Here is a 23,902-nt window from a genome sequence, read left to right on the forward strand (position 1 = left end):
ATCAACAGATACTTGATACATAGATAAATCGAGGGGTGATATGATGGTGACGTTGTTGTGTCCTATTTTAGCTCAATGTTTACTTCAGTCTGCCCCCTCTTCATACACCACTTCCAGATTGATGGCAGGAGGGAGCAGTTGGCCCTGGCCAAGAGTGAGCTGAAGCTGGCCAAGAAGGAGGTCAAAGCTCACAGTTCAGACAGCAAGCTGCAGGCGTGAGTTGCCCTTACTGGCAGCAGACATACAGGGAATATTATTGCTCAACAGGGCAGACAATATTCAGACTGAACTCCTGTGTGTGTTCAGGGTGGTGGAGCGTAAGAAGAAGGCTGTGCAGCGCTGTGAGGAGCAGCTTATGAAGATGGAGGTTCAGGCCACAAACCGAGAGGAGAACAAGCAAATCGCACTGGGCACCTCCAAACTCAACTACCTGGACCCACGCATCAGCGTGGCCTGGTGAGGGTGAACACACACACACACACAGGTCTGAAATATGACACGGTATGTGCATCTGACACCTAAATTATGTATTCACATGCATTTGCAACATACATTATTATCCAGTTATTAATGTTGTGCATTATTTCTTATACGTTTTGCCCTCACCATAGGTGTAAGAACATGGAGGTGCCCCTGGACAAAATTTATAACAAATCTCAAAGGGATAAGTTTGCCTGGGCTGTTGACATGACCGGGGCAGATTTTATATTCTAAGTCAGCCTCTACCCTTTAGTTCTACCTAAATGTAAAGACTAGGAGGCAGGTTTTATCCTCTGCTCTCTGGTTTTAACTGCCCATGTGTTGAACTACAGAACTCTTGAATTTAATTGTTGTATTGCTGTTGGCACTTTTTTTAAATGTTTACTATTGTTAATGGTAAACTAAGATGATCTTATAGAAAGTATGGAGAACGTTTCCTTTTATAAACATTTAATAAAGTTTCTTAAGAAAAAAATGGCAAAGCCTCTTCTGCGTTTTTTGCATGTCAGCTCCTCTGTTATCAGACATGCCTGTAGCATGTCTCACCTAAGGTCATCATGAATGGATGTTATCACCACAGTCATAGAGCTGGCCATGTGGATGGAGTGATGTCAGGCGTGACTTGGTGTGCAATGTAAAGAGTTAGGAATTGAAAGTGTTCGGGTCTGATTGTTGTTCAGTCAAGATAACCTCTAGTGCAGGGATCAGCAACTATACTGAACAAAAATATAAATGCAACAATTTCTAAGATTTTACTGAGTTACAGTTCATATAAGGAAATCAGTCAATTTAAAACTTCATTAGGCCCGTATCTATGGATTTCACATGAGGTAGCAGCGTGGATCAGAAAACCAGTCAGTGTCTGGTGTGACCACCATTTGCCTCATGGAGCACGACACATCTCCTTTGGAAACTGGAACACGCTGTCGTACATGTTGATCCAGAGCATCCCAAACATGCTCAATGGGTGACATTTCTGGTGAGTATGTAGGCCATGGAGGAACTGGGACATTTTCAGCTTCCAGGAATTGTGTATAGATCCTTGCGACATGGAGCCATGCATCATCATGCTGAAACATGAGGTGATGGTGGCGGATAAATGGCACGACAATGGGCCTCAGGATCTCGTCATGGTATCTCTGCGCATTCAAATTGCCATGGATAAATGCAATTGTTCGTTGTCTGTAGCGTATGCCTGTTCATACCATAACCCAACTTGAGACATCTGTGGCATTGTGTTGTGACAAAACTGCACATTTTAGAGTGGCCTTTTATTGTTCCCAGCACAAGTTGCACCTGTGTAATGAAGATGCTGTTTAATCAGCTTCTTGATATGCCACACCTGTCAGGTGGATGGATTATCTTGGCAAAGGAAAAATGCTCACTAACAGGGATGTAAATAAATTTGTGCTCAGAATTTGAGAGAAATAAGCTTTTTGTGCATATGGAACATTTCTGTGATCTTTTGTTTCAACTCATGAAACATGGGACCAACACTTTACATGTTGCGTTTTATATTTTTGTTCAGTGTAGATTCAGCCACGGGCCGTTTTGAAAAATAAATGTAAAAATATATATATATTCTTGAGCGGATGTTCTGGCCCCCTGACCATACTTAAAAATAATTTGTAGATTGACTGCAAGAAGCCCAAACATTTGGTTACATTTGTAAACGATCACGTCTCTATATTGTGCGTGGGAATACTTTGGAACAGATTTCCAGTTGGAGTTGATTTGCTGGGTTTTTTGTCTTATTTCCAACAGTAAGAAATATAACTTAGGGGACAAATTTGGCCTATGGGGCACCAGTTAGGGAACTCTGCTCTAATGCGACACTATCCTGATGCACACATGAAGGCACGTCTCTCAGAGCCCAATAAGATCAGTTCAGGGCATTCAGGCTGTTTTTAAAAACAAGCAAACAAGAAACTAATATGTTGATTTATTTCCTAAGAATGAGACTGGTTTAAGATTGCTCTATTAAAGTTATTTAATACAAACCAAAGTCAGTTGAATTTGGAATGCATTCTACTTGGCACAGAGTGCTGTTTATCACTGGCTTGCCTTCTACTGTATACTTCAATCAACCACCATTACTCATAGGGCTGAAAAGTTTTGAGGGAAATAATGTTTAAATAAATCTTCAAGTCACTACATAAGAACTGTTACTTTTATTGCAATAGTCAATATAAAAAATAACTTTACAACACGCCAAATCAAAATAATTCATGGTTACAGTGGAAAAGTATGCTACTCCTGGAGAAAATCCTTGACATCTTGTTACTTGGCAACCTGTAATTGACACTTTTAGTTGGTTGAGCATACACTTATCTCTGTATGGGAGAGATGCATTAACTTTTCCAGATGGAATTAATTTGGTAAAATGACAGCAATTTTTTACGGTTCCTACCTGCAATCATCTACCTATAGACCTACGAAGCACTTTCCATCAATTCAAGTCAAAGGAAGTTCAGAGATTCTGAATAAATCATTTTGAAATGGCTTATAACTAATAAACATAAAGTTGTCCATCAATTACACATCTGATCAACTTAAATTGTAGTGGCATCAAAAGGTAGGCCTAAACTATAATTTAATTTAGGCATGTAAATACTGCCCATAAGACATTTTCTAAATGGTAAATATCAATGTTCGCCAGCAAGGATATTTACACAGCTTAAATTATAGACCTTTTCTTTCACCTAAAATCTTAATTTTTGTAAATCCAGGACTACTACTGACTTGGATACAGCGATGAGTGCCAGAAGGTGAGTACTAATGATAATCCATTGCAACATACAGAAATAGAAAACATGTATTAAGATGCTGTCAGATTACCTTCATGACCCTTGCCCTTCTTTCATCTGTGGTTCTTTGACCCCTTCTATCTCCTCCACGCCCGCCTGGGTCATGAGGTCGGCAATGTTCTTCTCCAGGTCATCAATGCGGGTGCTCATCTCATCGAGTGAACATGGTTGAGGAAGAACATGGGCTGGCCAATAATAGGCCTTTGGATAACACTGACCAGTGGGTTGTGCTGGCTGGAATTTCTCTCCATAATAACATGAATGATGACCACCCACAGATATTCCCCAGACTGCAACTGGTAAGACATATATCTAATGTATTCCTCCTATGCACTACTATACTATGTTATTACTGTTTCATTCTGTGCTGTAATCTAAAGTGCTACCAGAAATATTTTACAACTTAGCCTATGTAAAAAAACAACATCAAAATGGAGTAAAGACAGTTGTTTGGCAATAAAATGGGTATAATGGGGGTGTGACTGTATGACACCCCTATTTATAAATGGGCCATATGATTTGAAAGATCTAGGCCCATACCAAGTTTCCTAAATATGTGGGGGATGTTGCTGTCCCCTTCCTGATCAGTGCATTTTGCTCATAACTGAACTGACAGCTCTGAGTGATAGTTGTCTGGAAGGATATTTCTCCCGATGATCTGGTCAGACATGGTCTGGAACTTGTCCTGCATCTGTTGCAGCAGCGTCTGGACCTAACAACATGAGGGCACAGTTTAGAGAGCAGTATCAACATAAAACAGGCTGATGTTATATCTAGTCTACTGGTATTCAATGGCCAAATGTGACCCTTCTTGCATGCAATTTATGAAGACAGTCCAAAAGGCAAATTAGCCTATACTGCACGGCTAGTTTGGGGTCAATTCAGAATCATTTGGTCGACCTTTATTTAGCATGATTCAAAGCACATACAAATTGGTCGTTTTGTGATCAGTTTGTTTACACTAGCTAGCAAGCTATGCAGAATGATCATGGGAGATGTAGCTACAGCAGTAGGAGCCATTGGTGGTGATGAGCTATTTTGCTGATCGTTGTAGAGTTCGATTCACTACTCCCGAGATGTTTCATACGATCCAATGTATTGGCTACAGGCTATTGAAATCCTTGGCTAATGCACATTGACAAATATCCATTCCAGGCCTGGTTGAACGGTGTTAGCCACATTAGATTGCTATCTAGCGACACTGTCATTGTAATAAACTCACCACATTAGTAAGGTCCTGAACTGACTTTGGATCAGTTTCTGCCATGTTTTTCCTGTGAACGATGCGCGTGTTATGAAGTGGTGTACAATGAACTCTAACTACCTAAAAATAGCTTTGGCTGAAATAAATGCAGGATCCCTTTCCCTACCAGCAGCTCTAGATGCAAAACACGTTGTCTCGCGAGAACACTGAAGCAGGAAACTGACGGAATGGAGGATTGTGGAACATTGAGTTTTTTTCGGTATGCAGAGCTTCATAACCTGTCTACACTGATTATAATCCCGTGGTTTTCACGTGTGAACACATTAAAAACAGAGGGGGGAACTCAGAACACTGTGAACTGCATTGTAATGTGACAATAATAAAGACACCATATTTGAGAAACGAATCATCATTGTGTGTCATGCAGTGACTCCCATAGATGTTTTCCCATAGCCAATAGTTGCGTTGGTTGAAGTCAAATTGTGAAGACAGTATACTGTAAACGGTATATCTAATTTGTCTATGAACAGATTGGAACGCATGACTGAGGATTGTCAATAAATCTGCGCGTGAATGGAAGAGGTATGTTCAGTGGTGAACAACGTCTGCAACCGCAGTATATTTGAAGTAAATAGAAAGTTATTTTTTTTCTCACTTTCTCACTTTCTATGTTATTGAGTCATTGTTCAGGATATTCGAAGACCATACGCGTGACCGACCATGCAGGTAGGCCATCTGCCTAAAACCTAAAGGAAAATGTGCACGTTTTCTTAGTGTACACAATGTACATCAATTTCCTCCAAGCGAAACTGTCGATGGCCGTCTATCGCCGCACACGCTGCAATTATATATTTTTTCTATGGTCTTGTATTCTTTGGTCATTTTTTCTTTCACCGTGTTACCAGTTTATTATCCTGTCGATGTACAGATTACTTACTACATTGTCCCGGGAATATGATCTCAAGGACAGCTTCTGCCAGGTGTTTAGTCAATCCAAAGGGATTTAAATTGATATGCAATTCTGAGATGGGGGAATCCATTGCTGGGAGATGTTCTTTACTCCTCAAGACAAAATCTGGTTTCTTCACTTTATAACTTGTACAAAAAGTTCAGATTTTGGGTAGTACAGGTACTAGAATTTTAGAATATTTGGAATTTTTCATGCAACTAGGCATAGGATAATTAACCTCTATGTTGAGGCATGTTGAAGCCCAACCCCTTCATGCTTTGAAAGTACACCTAAACTCTGTAGCCTAAAAACACATGGTAAAGAAAACACTGGAACATTTTCTGTTGGGTATTATTGGATAGTCTATCAGTTATTCGCTGTAGCTTAATGTTCAACTGAAAAAGTAAGCGAAGAACATTCAACTTGTGACCTTTTGCTCAATTTTAATGACTCGGCACTCTTACACAGTCACGTTTCACATGCTGCTCCATACGAAATGACAAAATGTGTATTTTCCCTGACAGAGTTTGAATGTCACCAAAGTATCTATTGCCTATGAAATGTCACCTACTCTTTCTGTATTCCCAGTTCCCTCTTCCTTTATTGCCTGCTGTCCCCCTACTGAATGTTTCATTGATAGGAATCCTGGAAGTATGACATGATCTGGTAGAAATCATGTCATACTTAGACACTTAGTACAGCTGAGTTATGCAGAGTAAGAGATGTGTTAATGTAATTAAGTATCTCTGTTTGTCCTCTAGATGTCTCGATCAGTCACTCTGGGGACATGAGAAGGTAGTATTAAGTCAACTGTGAACATTGCATCAATATGGGCCTTGTGGTCTACATTGCTCGTAACAGTTCAACAGCCATATTTTCTTCAGCACACCCTAAAGAGCTCTTTTTACAGAAAGAGTGGTGAATCAAATGTATCTATAAAGCCATTTTTACATTAGCCAATGTCAAAGTGCTATACAGAAATATTCTTCCTCTGGTTGCCTAGGAAAAAAGGTGAACTTTTGTTTTACTCTACCCTCTCACAAGTCATTTGAGAGATTGGGCCAAAGAGAGGGAAAACTTTCTTTTTTTTTAAATGAGAATGTTTATCCAATGTAAATACTGGCTGTTCTGTATGCATTATATTTAAGAGTACGGAAGAAAAAAACAAAACTGTACGACATTTAAAAATAAAAATAAAATAAATGTATGAAATGTATGCATTCACTACTGTAAGTCGCTCTGGATAAGAGCGTCTGCTAAATGACTAAAATGTAAATGTAAGAGGACTCCATATTTGGCTTCTGCAAATATTAAGACAACGTGCTTCATTTTATGTAGAGGGGAGACTAGTAAGAGAGAGCATTATCTATCTTATCCCCTCAAGAATGCTCTCTATGGAAAAGTCAATAACTCAAGTGTAGTGGTATGTATAGTAGTAATGTTCACTGTAAAATGGAAGGACAATAGTAACAGCTCATGGACTGTTCTGGAAATATTTGCATTCTCAAAGCTTTAAACCCTTTAGCAGCAGTGCTGTGTTCCAGCGAAGAGAGAGGCAAGGCAGAGCATGTCAGAGGGTCTGTCTTCGGGGTTATGATATAGCAGTGTTGTTTAGAGGAAAACCTTGGTCTCTTTACAGGTTTGTGACATTGACATATTACTAGAGGGCTTTTTGGGATATCCTTCACTCAGATCAGGGTGTGAGAGAATGGGTGTGGGAGGCAAGGTGACTCATGTTTTAAAGGCCCAATGAAATCAAAAAGGTTATTTTCCTGTGTTATATACAGTACCTGTCCAAACTTTTGACACATACCTACTCATTCCAGGGATTTTCTTTTTACCGCAGAGTGAAGGAAAAGCAGCCAACAAGTGCTCAGCATATGTGGGAACTCCTTCAGGACTGTTGGAAAAGCATTCCTCATGAAGCTGGTTGAGAGAATGCCAATAATGTGCAAAGCTGTCAAGGCAAAGGGTGGCTACTTTGAAGAATACAAAATATTTTGATTTGTATAACACTTTTTTTGGGGGGTTACTACATGAATCCATATGTGTTGTTTCATAGTTTTGATGTCTTCACTATTATTCTGCAATGTAGAAAATAGTAAAAATAAAGAAAAGCCCTTGAATGAGTAGGTGTTCTAAAACTTTTGACCGGTAGTGTATGTACAGTTGAAGTCGGAAGTTTATATACACCTTAGACAAATACATTTAAACTCTGTTTTTCACAATTCCTGACATTTAATCCTAGTAAAAATCCCTATCTTAGGTCAGTTATGATCACCACTTTATTTTAAGAAGGTGAAATGTCAGAATAATAGTAGAGAATGATTTATTTCAGCTTTTATTTCTTAAATCACATTCCCAGTGGGTCAGAAGCCTTCCACAAGCATCCCACAATAAGTTGGGTGAAATTTGGCCCATTCCTCCTGACAGAGCTGGTGTAACTGAGTCAGGTTTGTAGGCCTCCTTGCTCACACACGCCTTTTCAGTTCTGCCCACACATTTTCTATAGGATTGAGGTGAGGGCTTTGTGATGGCCACTCCTATACCTTGACTTTGTTTTCCTTAAGCCATTTTGCCACAACTTTGGAAGTGTGCTTGGGGTCATTGTCCATTTGGAAGACCCATTTGAGACCAAGCTTTAACTTCCTGACTGATGTCTTGCGATGTTGCTTCAATATATCCACATCATTTTCCTACCTCATGATGCCATCTATTTTGTGAAGGGCACCAGTCTCTCCTGCAGCAAAGCACCCCAACAACATGGTGCTGCCACCCTTGTGCTTCACGGTTGGGATGGTGTTCTTCGGCTTGCAAGCCTCCCCCTTTTTCCTGCAAACATAACGATGGTCATTATGGCCAAACAGTTCTATTTTTGCTTCATCAGACCAGATGACATTTCTCCAAAAAGTACGATCTTTGTCCCCATGTGCAGCTGCAAACCGTAATCTGGCTTTTTTATGGTGGTTTTGGAGCAGTGGCTTCTTCCTTGCTGAGCGGCCTTTCAGGTTATGTCGATATAGATACTTTTGTACCCGTTTCCTCCAGCATCTTCACAAGGTTCTTTGCTGCTGTTCTGGGATTGATTTGCACTTTTCGCACCAAAGTACGTTCATCTCTAGGAGACAGAACGCGTCGCCTTCCTAAGCGGTATGACGGCTGCGTGGTCCCATGGTGTCCATACTTGCGTACTATTGTTTGTACAGATGAACATGGTACCTTCAGGCATTTGGAAATTGCTCCCAATGATGAACCAGACTTGTGTAGGTTTACAATTTCTTTCCTGAGGCCTTGGCTGATTTCTTTTGATTTTCCCATATGATCTCAAGCAAAGAGGCACTGAGTTTGAAGGTAGGCCTTGAATTACATCCACAGGTACACCTACCAATTGACTCAAATGATGTCAATTAGCCTATCAGAAGCTTCTAAAGACATGACATTTTCTGGAATTTTCCAAGCTGTTTAAATGCACAGTCAACTTAGTGTATGTAAACTTCTGACCCGCTGCAATTGTGATACAGTGAAATAATCTGTCTGTAAACGATTGTTGTAAAAATTACTTGTCATGGACAAAGTAGATGTCCTAACCGACTTGCCAAAACTATAGTTTGTTAACAAGAAATTTGTGGAGTGGTTGAAAAACGAGTTTTAATGACTCCAACCTAAGTGTATGTAAACTTCCGACTTCAACTGTATGTATGTATATTTCTTCACAGAGGTTGGAATAATACTGTGAAATAGCGGAGGTGCATAATGATGGCAGCCCCCATCCACTTACCATAAATTCCTTGTTTTGCCATATTGTAAATTGCTCTCCGTTACTTTTTATTTTTTATATGATTATTAGCAGAGTATACATGATTTACATTTTATCTTCAAGATCCTGTCAATTTGAAAAAACAAAGTAGATTGTGCTGATGTATTTGCACATTGAACCATATCGCACTCCTTAGTTGAAAAACTTAGTGGATAGTGCTAGAACAATGACGTCATATCTGAATTCTGCCATATTTATGCACAGTCGCCCTCGTGAAAATGATAATGCCTCTTTAGTGTAAGAGCTGTTTGAAAAGGCCGCCTGAAATTTCAGCCTGTTTTGGTGGGCTGGAGTTTTGGCCTGCTTGGTGACATCACCAGGCAGTAAATTAGTTAATAGACCAATAAGAAAGAGTTTATAACTTCTCTGCCAATAACAGCTAGTTTTAAGTTTTCCCCTCTCCACTCAGACCACCCCAGACAGTCTTGTCTCTTTGCTAAGAAGCTATTTTTGTCTTTTTTGACAATTTTAATTGTCAACCACAGTATGGTTGTTAGCCAGAAATAATTTGATATTGAGGTGCATTTGAATTGTTGTTGAGTCTTGACTGAGTGGGAGATGGTGCATGCAGTTTGTTGGTAACTCAACTTTTAAGGGTACAAGAGGTTGAAAGTAAAGTCCTCTAACAACACATGTTATTTATTTCTAAGCTTGGTCATCAGGAGTATCTGTTTGTCCACTCCACAGGGCTGGGTGTGACTGAGGCCAGGCTGCCGTCTGTGAGGCCCTAGCTAGAGATGGACATCGAGGTGGACATCCAGGAGGAGGACATGGAGGGCTCGTGGACCTTGCTGTCGTTGCTGGCATCCTGTGTGATGGTGTTTGGAGGGGCCCTGCCTTACGTGCCTCAGTACCAGGAGATCCAGAGGAGCAGCAACACTGAGGGATTCTCCACCCGTGTTTGCCTGCTGCTGCTCATCGCCAACATCCTACGCATCTTCTTCTGGTGAGGCCAGGGGAGAGAAGGGTCACTGGGACTGATTTCAAAGTGAACAGAATAAACTATTGTATGCTCACTCACATGTTGAAACAAATCACTTGGGAGCATACAGCAGTTTGCAGGTTATCGTGTTTACATTAAACATATGGATAGAAAAAAACTAAGTGGTTAGAGGAAGTGAGCGTCGTCTGTGCAGACACTGAATTTTGATTAGTTACCGTAATGTCTACCTACAGGATAGGGAAGCAGTTTGAACTGACTCTGCTCCTCCAGAGTGTGGTGATGATCAGCACCATGCTAGCTATGCTCCACCTCTGCTGCAACATCCAGCAAGCCAATCGGGTCAGCACCAACCAGCACCACTTCACAGGTAACCAAACCATAACCACATCAGGCAAATAGCCGTACTTCACTTGTAGGTTACTGTAAAAACACATGTATTACACATTTATTAAGTCCACACACTCTTTAATATCACCTGAAAGGCAATAGCTATGGCTAAATATGCTGCATGTACAGTACTTGCCAATTACAGCTCATCACATTTGACAAATGATCACTCATCACATACAGTACATATAAGCCTATGTAGTGGAGCTCTGTTTCAACACTGAGCTCTTGCCAAAAGGGGGGGCCATAGGAGAAGGTATAATCACTCGGGTCTCTGGAATATCCCTCTTGTTCTATTTCTCGCGCTCTTGCTTGCTCTCTTTCTCTCACACACTCTATCAGTCTTACGTCATTTCTTGTTTAGATTTTTGGATGTAATAGATGGTACACTATGTTTACGCCTGGGGTCTAGTCTATCTGGGTGTGTGGAGTCGGGGCTAAACTGAGGCCCTATTCCCACTACGAGAGATAAAGGAGAGTCTGAGGAGCAGAGTTCCGAAAGAGATTTCTACTTCTCAATTCACGTTACATCCTTTCCTTTCGCGGTGGCAGTGTTTTTACAACTGATGCCGGTTTGCCTGAGGCTGATGCAGTGCAGGTGTTTGTACACATGCATATACACACACTCTCATTCAAATAAACACATAGAAGAACACACACATGCATGTAATCGTGCCAGACATGCACACAAACATAAAGTAGGCATTGCTGTTATGATTTCAGATGTCCTTTGTTTTAAATTTATTATTTTTTTAATATATTTTTTTGCATTGTTGTTTGCTGTTTTCTTCTGTCTTTTCCTTTTTTCTCTTTAGTTCATTCTCTTGGTTGTTGGTGCATTGGGGGGTTCTTGGGGGTGGGGAATGGAATTAATTGTATTTTGTAATTTATTTTCTTTGAATGGTTGAGGGACAGCTATTGGGGAACTGTGGGGGGATCTTGGAGGATTCGGGTTTCACAAGATTGTGATCATGAAAAAGGAAACAATGACATATTTTATATCACTATCATGCACACGCACCCTCACACATAAGGATGGCTCTGTTGCGGAAAGACTGATACATGTTTGATAGTGTCCTGATGCTGTATTTTTTGTCCTTCATGTTCTAATACTTTAATGTTACCCCTTCCTTGTGTTTTTTGTAATAAATAGTAATAATGTTTATTTTTATTTTATTTAAACACGACATTCTTGGTCCGCAGCTCAAATTGACCGTAAATATCACAATAGCCACTAGCCAGTTAGCACGTACTATTAACAATCTGACAACTTTTATTCTGAAACGTACAGTATTTCGATATTAAATAATGCAACCAAACCATATTACACCCTTGAATAATGCAACAATCCACAAGCATGTGCAGACAAAGAAAGGGTTTATTTTCTAAATTAGCTGACAATACACAGCTGACTCCTACTCACTAACAACATGCTTCGCGATCAAGTAATGTTAGCATATCGATAATGAATGTTTACCCCTCCCATACGACTATAAAAGTAGAGTAACACTATCATAGTGTCGTCCATATTATTATAATATAGGCTACACGGCTAGGTAACGTTAGCTAGCTAGCGAAACAGAATAATTTCTGTATCTTCACATAAACATGCTGGCTGTAGCTGAATGCTGACGTTTAGCTGAACCATAGCTAGATGGTTGCTCTTAACTTTAATGCGGTAGGTAGTTAAAGCTTATCTTAGGAAAAAAACAGGCTTCATTTGATCAGTATCATGGAAGTCATTATATGAGGTAAAAGCAAATTGCGAATTGAAGATGTTAATAATTCCCTGGGGAGGTGATTCTTGCCTGGACCTCAGTGACACAGTGCAGTCTAGCAACAAACAAAAAACCACTGCGACATTTACAGAATGTAACCGGCTGTTACTATTTCAGGTAAAAACTCAAAGCTGTTTCAAAAACATTGCTTTGCTATTATGTGTTGACTCAATGAGACGTTTCTGTTTACACCTTCCTGTTTAGAGGGGGGCGAGTGTCGTGCGTTATCTCTGAGGTAGCGGTCGAGACGTGACAAGTTTTACATTACAGTATATGTGTAGCATGTATGTGAAGACCCTTCTAGAGTGACTAGCTGTACTCTAGTTGCCATTGTACTTGGGACCCGGGAGGGCCAGAGTCTGTCCAAATTCATGCTCAGTCAGCTTTTATGGACTGGATTTATGGGTAATTATGTTTGCAGACAGATTGGCTCTGTAATTGCGCTGAAAGAGATTAAAATCAATCTTAAGGCAGCTTTTTATTAGGCTGCAGACTGAGAATGAAATGAAATCTCGTAATATTCCAATAATTTAAAAGTGTTATTAGATCCCTAACTTCTTGGCACTAATAATGTACCTTTCATGTTGATTGATTAGTGAAGAGAGGTTAAGTTATTCATGGTGAGGTTATTCATGGTGTAGATATCGGTGAGTTAGTATGGGGTGTGTGTACCCATGCGCGCGTGTCTGAGATTGTGTTATACTGTAGATAACCCTTACTGGGGCATAGTTGTCTGAGAGAGAGTGTGTCGGAATGAGAGTTTAATTTCCTGGTAGTCTTGTCATGAGTATAGTCTGCTAAGAGTTCCAGACTGTCTCAATCTGTTGTCCCCTGTTGGGAGCTGGAGAGTCTCACTATTTACTCCATCCATTCTCAGTCCTGTCTCCCAGGAGCTCAGCATCCAAACCAATAGAGAATTCTGTTTTGACTGCTCCTAATCACCCTGTCCACAGACACTACAGTAGACTGTCAACGCTACAGGAACGCTACTTTATTCTGCTGAAGGGCAGGCAACGTGTCTGATTTCAGAGGGAATGGAGGGGTGTGATGGTATAGTGATGGTATATACTCAGAATAGCCCTTGACCCCCCCCCCACCTCTCCCCTCCCCTCACTCCCCATCTGAGACCTGCTAATCTCTACTGTACTTTCCTTACCTCAGGGACATCCTGCTCTATGGCAGCCAGCACAGCAGCACCTGTCCCCATGTAGCTGTACCACATACAGTGGTTGCTCCACTAAAAGTTTTGCGATTATGCTGCGGGACTGAGAGGTCATTTGTGGTTTAGTACGATAACCTTCGTCACTACTTCATTGCTCGAGACCCGCGCAAAGGGGAATTAGAGCACTTGATTATGCTTTTGGGTCCTAGTGTGTCTCCAACTGACAATGAATGGGCGACATAAACCTAAATAGAAACTGATAATTGTGCATGACCTGAGTATCACTTACTAAAATTGTTGTTACTCTAAGGTTTTTATTCTTTTATTTTGTTAGGATTATTTTGCTCTTACTGTAGTACAGTATCCCACTCCCGACCGGTCATGTTGTACAGCACCTGAGTGGCGCAACGGATGCTGGTTCAATACCCGTGCCGGCCTCGACTCGGAGACCCATGAGATGACTGTAGGCTTTTGGTTTCTCTCCCTCTAAAAACATAAATAAATCATTCTAAATAACATACTGGCTTTATTTAAAAATTAGTAACAATGTCTCACCCCATGTTCAAGAATGGCCTTTTTCTGGCTCATTTTACGTTATTTGTAAACAAATCATCTCCAAAATATATTTTTTTTAAACCATCATATTTTTCGACATACTGTAGGTCTACCGTAGGCAACATGAGTCTCACTAGTGTTGAGTAATGTGCTTTTAAAAGTGGTGTAGGTCTTATTTCAAGAGCATATTGAAGTTCCATCCTAACGGAAACCCAGAGGGTTTTTCGTTTTTCTTGGAATAAAAACGCCATAATATTAATCAAATTAATTAAGCAAGTACCAGTCAAAAGTTTGGACACACCTACACATTCCAGGGTTTCTTTATTTTTACTATTTTCTAAATTGTAGAATAGTAATGAAGACATCAACTATGAAATAACACATATATAATCAGTTAAGTACAAGTTCTTATTTATAAGGACAGTCTACTCCTTCCTCCCCGTCGGGGAATTGAACCCCGGTCTCCCGCGTACCTGCACGACACAGGGATTCTTTAGCTAAATAGCCCAGTACTGTAGGCTACTCCCTACCATCACGTTGTACAGCGCCATGTTTTCCGTTCCGTCCTATTGGAAGCCCAGAGTGTTTTTCCATTTTTCTTGGAATAGAAACACCATAATATTAATCAAATGAATTTAGCAACATTTCTTAAAATCAGACCCATATACTATATTCTTACAAAAAGGTTTTAAATTTTCTAGTACAGCCACTATTGAAGGCTATCAAATGCTTCTCAAAGATGCCCTCTGGTGGTCAAACTAGCGCTAACTAGCATTAATGGTACCAGTTAAATAACGTGCCACAGAATTTTGCGGCACCATGCAAGCTGCACCGCAGTACGCTGCAACTTTTAAAGGATGAACCACTGTATACACACACACACACACACACACACACACACACACAAAACAATAAACCAAAAACACACATGAAGACAAGTACCTGTGTCGAGTGATGCCATTTAGCTTCCTTTAGTGGGGGTTACCGGAGGTCAGTAGGTAGTATATGTGCATAAGATACCCTATAGGCACTCCAACGGTAAAACTAAATATGTCCGAGCAGGTGTTTTCTCAGCACATTATTTGGAATAGCACCTCAAGGACTAGTCCATTAAATAACCACCAGGAAATAATGAGAGTGCTGTATAATGTGTTGTAATGTGGACTTCACTGTGTTCAGTGTTATTGGCTCTGCTCAACACAATTACTTTTCTCTGACTTCCACTGACTGCCCAAAGGCCATACATTAACAGGTTGCCCTTATGATGTAGGTTTTGGACGTGGACTGAGGAAAAGGAGAAAAGGAAATACAGATGTGCTATTATAACCTTTTTTTACAACTTTTAAAAGTTTTTCATGCTGCAGAGTGCTGCAAAATAATGTTTCAAGAATTACAAACTAAGTGAAACTTACTGATAGATCGGGGACTAGATGGAATGAAATGAGCATTTCTCCTCAATACATCAAGGTCCCTAAAAAAAGGTTGACTCGCTTTATTGTCGTTGAGAGTCAACATCATGTGTGACGTGTGTCTGGAGTGGGAAAGGGAGATTAATTCTCTCCAGTTTCCCTCAGAAAGCTTCTCGGGTGAGGACCTTGTGGCTCATAGTTCCTGTATGGCCCTGCTGAGGTTGGATATTGCTCTCTACTGATGTTAAAGTCAGTGTTGGCCTTGGCTGAGCTAGAGTGAACAATCTGCTATGTTAACCTCACCTCAGGTTTTATGTGGAGAAAGTTCTCTGTCCTTGTGTAGCCTCACTCCCAACCTCAAGAATAGGCAACTATTTTAATGTATACCCTCAAATCTCATCACAAATCTTTCTGCAACGCTCAAAGGTGAGTGAATGTTGTTGATGCAGCCTGTTTAATAATTGAATCACATGTACAGGTAACTGGCAAAATATAGGAAATACCGACATAGTATGTTATTAGGGCGTTAGGCCACCACGGGCCAGAACAGCTTCAATGCACCTTGGCATAGATTCTACAATGGTCTGGAACTCTATTGTACCCTTTTCAGACATATGGAATGTGCTTCTGAAGTGGAACTAGCGTACATCACTAGGTGACCAGAACTGTTAGTCAAATTATCTGGAGCTGCCTGCCTGCGGGCAGACCACTCTCTCCTAAAAAGTATGTTAAAGTTTGTTACGTTGCTGATTGGCAAACGTACTGCAAATTGAGAAATCATGGGACAAAACTGACTAGGTCAGTACAGGCGAGGTCAGTACAGGTGCATCAAAGCAGGGACCGAGAGACTGAAAAACAGCTTCTATCTCAAGGCCATCAGACTGTTAAACAGCCATCACTAACATTGAGTGGCTGCTGCCAACATACTGCCTCAACTCCAGCCACTTTAATAATGGAAAAATTGATGTAATAAATGTATCACTAGCCACTTTATATTATATAATGTTTACATAACCTACATTACTCATATTTATATACTGTACTCTATACCATCTACTGCATCTTGCCATCTTGATGTAATGTATCACTAGCCACTTTAAACAATGGCACTTTTATATGTTTACATATCCTACATTACTCATCTCATATGTAAATACTGTACTTTATACCATCCACTGCATCTTGCCAATGCCGTTCTATACCATCACTCATTCATATTTGTTTATATATACATATTCTTATTCATTCCTTTACACTTGTGTGTATAAGGTAATTGTTGTGAAATTGTTAGGTTAGATTACTCGTTGGATATTACTGCATTGTCGGAACTAGAAGCACAAGCATTTCGCTACACTCGCATTAACATCTGCTAACCATGTGTATGTGACAAATAAAATTTGATTTGATTTGAATAAAAAGAAGAAACTGCACTATGAAACAAAGATGAATGACAGTAAACGGTTTGGAGCACCTACACATCCAAGTATATCTGACCAAATTATGAAAGACAAGCATTGTAATTTTGAATTCCGTTAAGTTGCCGGGGTCTGACAATTTGGATGGAAAATTAGAGGATAATAGAGGACCATATTGCCACTCCTATTTGCCATATCTTCAATTTAATCCTACTAGAACGTGTGTGCCCTCAGGCCTGGAGGGAAGCAAAAGTTATTCCCCTACCTAAGAATAGTAAAGCCTCCCTTTACTGGCTCAAATAGCCGACCAATCATCCTGTTACCAACCCTTAGTAAACTTTTGGATACAATTTTGTTTGACCAGATACAATGCTATTTTACAGTAAACAACAAACTTTCAGCACGCTTATAGGGAAAGACATTCAACAAGCAAAGCACTTACACTGATGATTGGCTGAGAGAAATTGACTCGAATATTGTGGTAGGTGTTAGACGTCAGTGCGGCTTTTGACATTATCGATCATAGTCTGTTGCTGGAAAAACATATGTATTATGGCTTTACTACACCTGCTATATTGTGGATAAAGAGTTAATTGTCTATCAGAACACAGATGGTGTTCTTTAATGGAAGCCTCCAACAAAATCCAAGTAGAATCAGGAATTCCCCAGGGCAGGTGTCTAGGCCCCTTTTTTAAATTATTATTATTTATTTTTTAATAACTAACAACAGTAGTTGAGTAAAGCCAGTTTGTCTATGTTTGAGGGTGACTCAACACTACACGTCAGCTACTACAGCAACTGAAATGACTGCAACACTTAACAAAGATCTGCAGTTGTTTCAGAATGGCTGGCAAGGAATAAGTTGGTCCTAAATATAAAAAAATAAATAAAAGCTTTGTATTTGTGACAAATCATTCACTAAACCTTAACTAAATCTTGTAATAAATTATGTGGACATTGAGCAAGTTGAGGTGGCTAAACTGCTTGGAGTAACCCTGGATTGTGAACTGTCATGGTCCAAACATATTGATACAACAGTAACTAGGATGGGGAGAAGCCTGTCCATAATAAAGCGTGCACTGCATTCTTAACAGCACTATCAACAAGGCAGGTCTTACAGGCCCTAGTTTTGTCGCACCTGGACTACTGTTCAGTTGTGTGGTCAGGTGCCACAGAGGGACTAAGGAAAATTGCAATTGGCTCAGAACAGGGCTGTACAGCTGGCCCTTGGATGTATACAGAGAGCTAACAACTAATAATATGCATGTCAATCTCTCCTGGCTCAAAGTGGAGGAGAGATTGACTTCATCACTACTTGTATTTGTGAGAGGTATTGACATGTTGAATGCACCGAGCTGTCTGTCTGAACTACTGGCGGACAGTGTGGACACCCATGCATACCCCACAAGACATGCCACCAGAGGTCTTGTCACAGTCCCCAAGTCCTGACCAGACAAGCAGTAAAATTTGACTAAAAAAACAGATAAAAAAATACACCTTATGGAATAGCTGGGAGTGTGAAGCAAAATAAACATAGGCACATGGATTTTGTGTTGTAGGGGCCTGAGGGCACACACTTAATATGTTGTGAATGTATTGTGATGTTTTTAAAATTGTATAACTGCCAATATAGGCTGTCATTGTAAATAAGAATTTGTTCTTAAATGACTTGGCTAGTTAATTTTTTTAAAATTGTATTTATTTATTTAACTGGACCCCAGGGAGAGTAGCTGCTGCCTTGGCAGCTAGTGGGGATCCATAATAAATACAGATACAAATAACGCCCTTATTTGCTGTATACTTTGGAAGTATTGGAATTAGGCCAAGACTGTATCTAAAGGAAATGGCAATTGCAAACTTGAACAAATGTCTTTGGAGGTGTTGGCAGAATGTTTTCTTTTGCAGTTACATTTGCTCTATCTGACTGTTTCTGAAAGACAAAAACAATTATAAATTGTTGTGGACCTGTAAACAGATCGTTTGAATCAATAATGTTTTACATTTACTTTTTCCCAAACCTAAATATACTGCACTGCCCGTGAATTCTGAAACATTGTCTACTTGGATTACAGTAGGCCTACTTAGTTGTAACGCACTTCCATGCAAAAGATCAACCCATGCGCAGCTGTCTGTTCACCTGTTAAATTATACTGCATGTTATAAACTGCTCACCTTTTCAGATGCATAGAGCAAAAACTGAAATTATAATAGCCTGTTTAATAGGTCCAATTAAATGACAGATGCGTATGGGTGTTGTATGGCTACTTAGGGAATATGAATTCACCATGGCCAGAAAAGGTGAGGAATTTATTCTTGGTTATGTGTTATAAATCGATTTTCGCTCTTCTCACTAACAGCAAATGATTGCATCTTGTTATTATATTTAGCTACCTGTTTTTTGGTTATGAATAATAGTGTCATCATATATTCCCCATTTGCACAAGGCTATTACGCTACTTTTGTCTTGCAATGCAATTCTCCAACCACTAGAAACTGTGCATACGCATGGTCTAAAGTTTGCGGGAGGACAAGCACATTCTCACGTCAAGTTCAGTTTTTATTAATGCCAACTTTTGCGTGACCCTAAGCATGATGGGATGTTGACTGCTTAATTAACTCAGGAACCACACCTGTGTTGAAGCACCTGCTTTGAATATTTGTTGTATCTTTTATTTTGGCAGTTAACTGTATGTACTAATGAATTAACAGAGCCATCTACTGGTCACAACTGCACCCACCATCCTGTCTGTTCATATCTTTTTGTCATACACTACCTGTCACTGTGTAGAATGTGAGGGAATGGACAGCGGCTGTGTTGTTGACTCAGAGGTAGGCTTCCTTGAGGAGTGATGACTGTGTACAGTGAGCACTTATGCCAGGTGCCTTAGTGGAGTGGTCTGTTTGTTTTGGATGAGTTTGGCTGTGCTGCTCAGTGTAGGTAGGGTCTACGCTACTGCGGTCTGGACTGGGAATGCCAGTCTGTCTGCCACTCAGGCAGCGTTATCTGCAGCATTGCAGCAAGGTGAATCCGGTGTGACCGCTCTCAGCACAGACTGAGCGTTTATTACTCCCCTGTATTTACACAGAGGTGTACACTGTGTGTAATTAAAGCCTAGATAAGTCAAATGAAGCTAGGGGGGTGTGTGAGTTGGTGACATAAGCAAAATGTAATCAATAGCCAACCCTTCAGTTTTGGTGTTGTTCAGAGTTGGTTTTGCTGAAGATAACTTAATTGTTATGTTGTGCGTTTGTCCATGGCTCTGACTGTGTGCTTGTTTTAGAATAATCCTCATGGGAACGTTTGCATAAGCTCTGTTTCTGGTTAGGTGTTGGTGATATGCCTGGGTCCTCTTAAACATGGAGAACTCCGAGTGCTCAGTCCTCTTCTGGGAAAGGTCGAGTCAGACTAGCGCCAGTGGCTACTCCCACAGGGTCATATGAATTATTAAAAAGGGCAAGAAACACAGCAGATAGCCTACGCAGCAGACTGACTTGTAGTTAGAGAGTGTAGGAAGTATCTTCGCGTGACCCCGGTGTTTGTACTTTATTTTGTAGGGATGTTTTTCATCGACATTTTTGTGGAGCCTTTAATAATGTCGCACTGTATTGACATTGTGCAGAATTCCAAATCACGGTGCATCCTGTCCCCAATACATATTGACAGTTGCTGCACTTTGGGCCTGTCAGAATACCGTTGGTTATTTGTGGCCAATTTATTTATTCATGAGCTCATCTTTGACCTAAGTCTCCTGGTTCTCTCCCCACCCAGACACACACACTAGTGTAAGATGGGAAAACAGGACTTATTACACCAACACCATTGATCACTAGTTCTCCCATGACTCTGGCAGTACTGTCAATCCGGAGCAGACAGAGGCTCTATATGTTTTGTTTGCTCCCAGAGGGCTGTCTATAGATGGACTGCAAGGCTAGAGCTCCCTGTTAACTACAGTATATCTCAATCCCCTCTTAGCAGACACTTTTCTCTTTCCACCACTGTCCCAATTTCCCCCTGCCTTCCCTCTTATCTCCAGTCATTGAGGCCTTAATGAATCTCTCTTGTCTTTCCCCCCTCTCGCTTCCTGTGTGTCAGAGGATGACAAGGTACAGGTGTAACAGACAGGTTGCTGAAATTGGCTCCCTAGACCAGTGTAGAGCAGTGGTTCCCAACCTTTTTTTAACCTTGGCACACCTTGATGGGATGGAAAATTCTGCGGCACGTCTAAAATGTCCCTATTAATTTATTGAGTGGTAATGACCTCCATCTCATCCATTCTGCAAATCATCTATTTTCTGTGACAAATGTTTTTTTATAGATTAAACAGGGTTTATTTTAAAGGGAATTTTCTAAATGTTTTAACTTCATATTCATCATCTCCAGCACCACCCCAACATATCTGAAAAGGGCACGTTTATATGTCTTGTGGAAAAAAGATGGAGGAGGATAAGTGTTTCCAATGACCTCATCGGTGTGCATCGTGATTTTAACTAATTATGAGTAGGCATTGCCTACTAATTGTCTACCAATTGGTTTATGTCATTGGAAACACTTATCCATTTTTTTTGACTGCAAAACAAACTCGGTATTTTCACATATGTTGGAGATGATGAATATAAAGTAAAAAATAAATAAAAAATTGCCTTGAAATATTTCCATAGTTCAGAGTTCCTTACTCATGATGGTTAATTTGTGTGTAGCTCCGGTAAAATCTTTTCTTTTTACGGTTTGGGCTACAGACGAGCGTTTTTTTTGCATTGCAAAGGTGCAACCTTGGACACAAAGCCATGCTCCGTTTGTTTCTATGGCAGAGGCTGTGGTATAGCTAAGCCCAGGGCCATATACACTACATCGTCAAACATCTTATTCCAAAATCATGGGAATTAATATGGAGTTGGTCCCCCCTTTGCTGCTATAACAGCCCCAACTCTTCTGGGAAGGCTTCCATTCAGCCACACGAGCAATTGTGAGTTCGGGCACTGATGTTGGGCAATTAGGCTTGGTTCGCTCGCAGTTGGCATTCCAATTCATCCCAAAGGTGTTCAATGGGGTTGAGGTCAGGGCTCTGTGCAGGCAGGTCAAGTTCTTCCACACCGATATTGACAAACCATTTCTGTATGGATCTCGCTTTATGCACAGGTGGATTGTCATGCTGAAACAGGAAAGGGCCTTCCCCAAACTGTTGTCACAAAGTTGGAAGCACAGAATGTCATTGTATGCTGTAGCGTTAAGATTTCCCTTCACCAAACTTTACAGTTGGCACTATGCATTGGGGCAGGTAGCGTTCTCCTGGCATCCGCCAAACCCAGATTTGTCCGTCGGACTGCCAGATGGTGAAGCAGGATTCATCAATCCAGAAAACACGTTTCCACTGCTCCAGAGTCCAATGGTGGTGAGCTTTACACCACTCCAGTCGACGCTTGGCATTGCGCATGGTGATCTTAGGCTTCTGTGCGGCTGCTCGGCCATGGAAACCCATTTCATGAAACTACCGACGAACAGGTCTTGCGCTGACATTGCTTCCAGAGGCAGACGATTGTTACGTGTTACGCGCTTCAGCACTCGGCTGTCCCGTTCTGTGAGCTTGTGTGACCTACCACTTCACATCTGAGGAGTTGTTGCTCCTAGATGTTTCCACTTCACAATAACAGCACTTACAGTTGACCGGGGCAGCTCTAGCAGGGCAGAAATTTGACGAACTGACTTGTTGGAATGGTGCCATCCTATGATGGTGCCACTTTGAAAGGCACTGAGCTCTTCAGTACGGGCCATTCTACTGCCAATGTTTCTCTATGGAGATTGCATGGCTGTGTGCTTGATTTTATACAACTGTCGGTAGGGTTGCAAATTTTGGGGAATATTCAGAGGTGGAAACTTTCAATGGGAATTAACAGGGATATATGGGAATTAACAGTAATATATGCAAATTAATATTAATCCAATTTAAATGTAGATGTTTTTTGCATAGGATATATTTACCATATCATATGGAGACAGAAATATAAACCTTTTACCTTATCATAAGTAGACATAATTGCAAATGATGAAATCCTTCCAATAGAAATAAAAACAATTTAGTTACGAATTGAACTTTAATTAAATGAGTTGACTCTTCACATGGGATGATTTCACTGAACAACAAAAGGGAATATTGAATGATCCCCAATGATCCATCGCATCTCCCAAAAATGTTTTCAACATACATCTGTAAAATTATAGTCTAGAAACTAAAGCTTTGGTTGTCTTTCTCTCAGGCTTCTATGTCTTCTCACTGGACCTCCTCAATGTCCACCTCTTGAACATCCGACTCTGAGGCCTCATCTTCACTGTCACTTTCCAACCTTGTTGATGATGGCTCGTTGTCAGGCTCAAAAAGTCTCAAATTTGACCGGATGGCCACCAATTTTTCAACCCTTGTATTGGTCAGCCTGTTGCGTGCTTTGGTGTGTGTGTTCCCAAACAAGGACCAGTTGCGCTCTGAGGCGGCTGATGTTGGTGGGATTTGGAGGATGATGGAGGCAACAGGGGAAGGAGCCTCAAGTTCCTTCCACCAGGTGGCTGATGAGATATGTTGGCACGACTGCCATATTGCATCTCAATCCCAAAGCTCTTGCTTGGAAGTGTACGTCACCAGACTGCCAAGAACCTTGCCCTCGTCCAGGCCAAGGTGGTGAGACACGATAGGGATGACACCATAGGCCTTGTTGATCTCTGCACCAGACAGGATGCTCTTGCCAGCATACTTGGGGTCCAACATGTACGCTGCGGCGTGTATGGGCTTCAGGTAGAAGTCTTTGCGCTTTTTGATATATTTCAGAACTGCAGTTTCCAATGCTTGGAGCAACAGTGAAGTGGGCAGGGCAGTACGGATTTATTCTCTTACATCTGCAAGCAGCAGAGTCTGAACATCAGACAGGATGGCATGTCTACCTCAATCCGTGCAATGGCTACTGCTATAGGTTTCAGGCTGCTTACCACTCTCTCCCAAAATACATCAT

At 40.8% G+C, this 23,902-nt stretch overlaps 3 protein-coding genes across 11 annotated transcripts in view; 2 read left to right on the plus strand and 1 right to left on the minus strand.

Annotated features, from left to right (window-relative positions):
* The window catches only part of zgc:173742 (DNA topoisomerase I, mitochondrial), a 34,555-nt gene extending 33,600 nt beyond the window's left edge, over positions 1–955 (plus strand). For 5 of the 6 annotated variants that reach the window (XM_029757802.1, XM_029757801.1, XM_029757803.1 and 2 more), the window contains 3 exons: positions 118–215; positions 307–456; positions 612–750. In XM_029757802.1, coding sequence (XP_029613662.1) covers positions 118–215; positions 307–456; positions 612–714 — 351 coding nt within the window. In that variant the 3' untranslated portion in view covers positions 715–750. Of the gene's footprint in view, positions 1–117; positions 216–306; positions 457–611 lie in introns of all 6 variants that reach the window. The other variant, XM_029757805.1, reaches the window with a different exon arrangement.
* Positions 956–2,632: 1,677 nt separating this feature from the next.
* Positions 2,633–4,695, minus strand: LOC115196854 (heat shock factor-binding protein 1). The gene is made up of 4 exons (XM_029757813.1): positions 4,510–4,695; positions 3,933–3,999; positions 3,319–3,445; positions 2,633–2,772 (listed from the first exon to the last, which is right to left on the minus strand). The coding sequence occupies exons 1-3, from the start codon at positions 4,552–4,554 to the stop codon at positions 3,321–3,323; spliced, it is 237 nt and encodes a 78-aa protein (XP_029613673.1). The 5' UTR covers positions 4,555–4,695; the 3' UTR covers positions 2,633–2,772; positions 3,319–3,320.
* Positions 4,696–4,875: 180 nt separating this feature from the next.
* si:dkey-246g23.2 (PQ-loop repeat-containing protein 1) overlaps positions 4,876–23,902 on the plus strand; it is a 73,453-nt gene continuing 54,426 nt past the window's right edge. Inside the window, exons 1-3 of one of the 4 annotated variants that reach the window (XM_029757812.1) lie at positions 4,876–5,217; positions 9,945–10,203; positions 10,434–10,567. In XM_029757812.1, the coding sequence (XP_029613672.1) occupies positions 9,995–10,203; positions 10,434–10,567 (343 nt within the window). In that variant the 5' untranslated portion in view covers positions 4,876–5,217; positions 9,945–9,994. The remainder of the gene's footprint in view (positions 5,218–9,944; positions 10,204–10,433; positions 10,568–23,902) is intronic. The other 3 variants (XM_029757808.1, XM_029757811.1, XM_029757809.1) reach the window with 3 other exon arrangements.

This window comes from Salmo trutta, chromosome 7, assembly GCF_901001165.1.
Source record: "Salmo trutta chromosome 7, fSalTru1.1, whole genome shotgun sequence".
Lineage (NCBI taxonomy): Eukaryota > Metazoa > Chordata > Actinopteri > Salmoniformes > Salmonidae > Salmo > Salmo trutta.

What these genes read in the sequence shown, in the direction of transcription:
- LOC115196854 (XM_029757813.1), bottom strand. Translation starts at nt 4,554, where the DNA reads ATGGCAGAAACTGATCCAAAGTCAGTTCAGGACCTTACTAATGTG. An exon ending in TTCAGGACCTTACTAATGTG is followed by an intron (nt 4,000 to 4,509) that starts GTGAGTTTATTA and finishes TCATGTTGTTAG; the next exon opens with GTCCAGACGCTGCTGCAACA. An exon ending in TGACCAGATCATCGGGAGAA is followed by an intron (nt 3,446 to 3,932) that starts ATATCCTTCCAG and finishes AACCATGTTCAC; the next exon opens with TCGATGAGATGAGCACCCGC.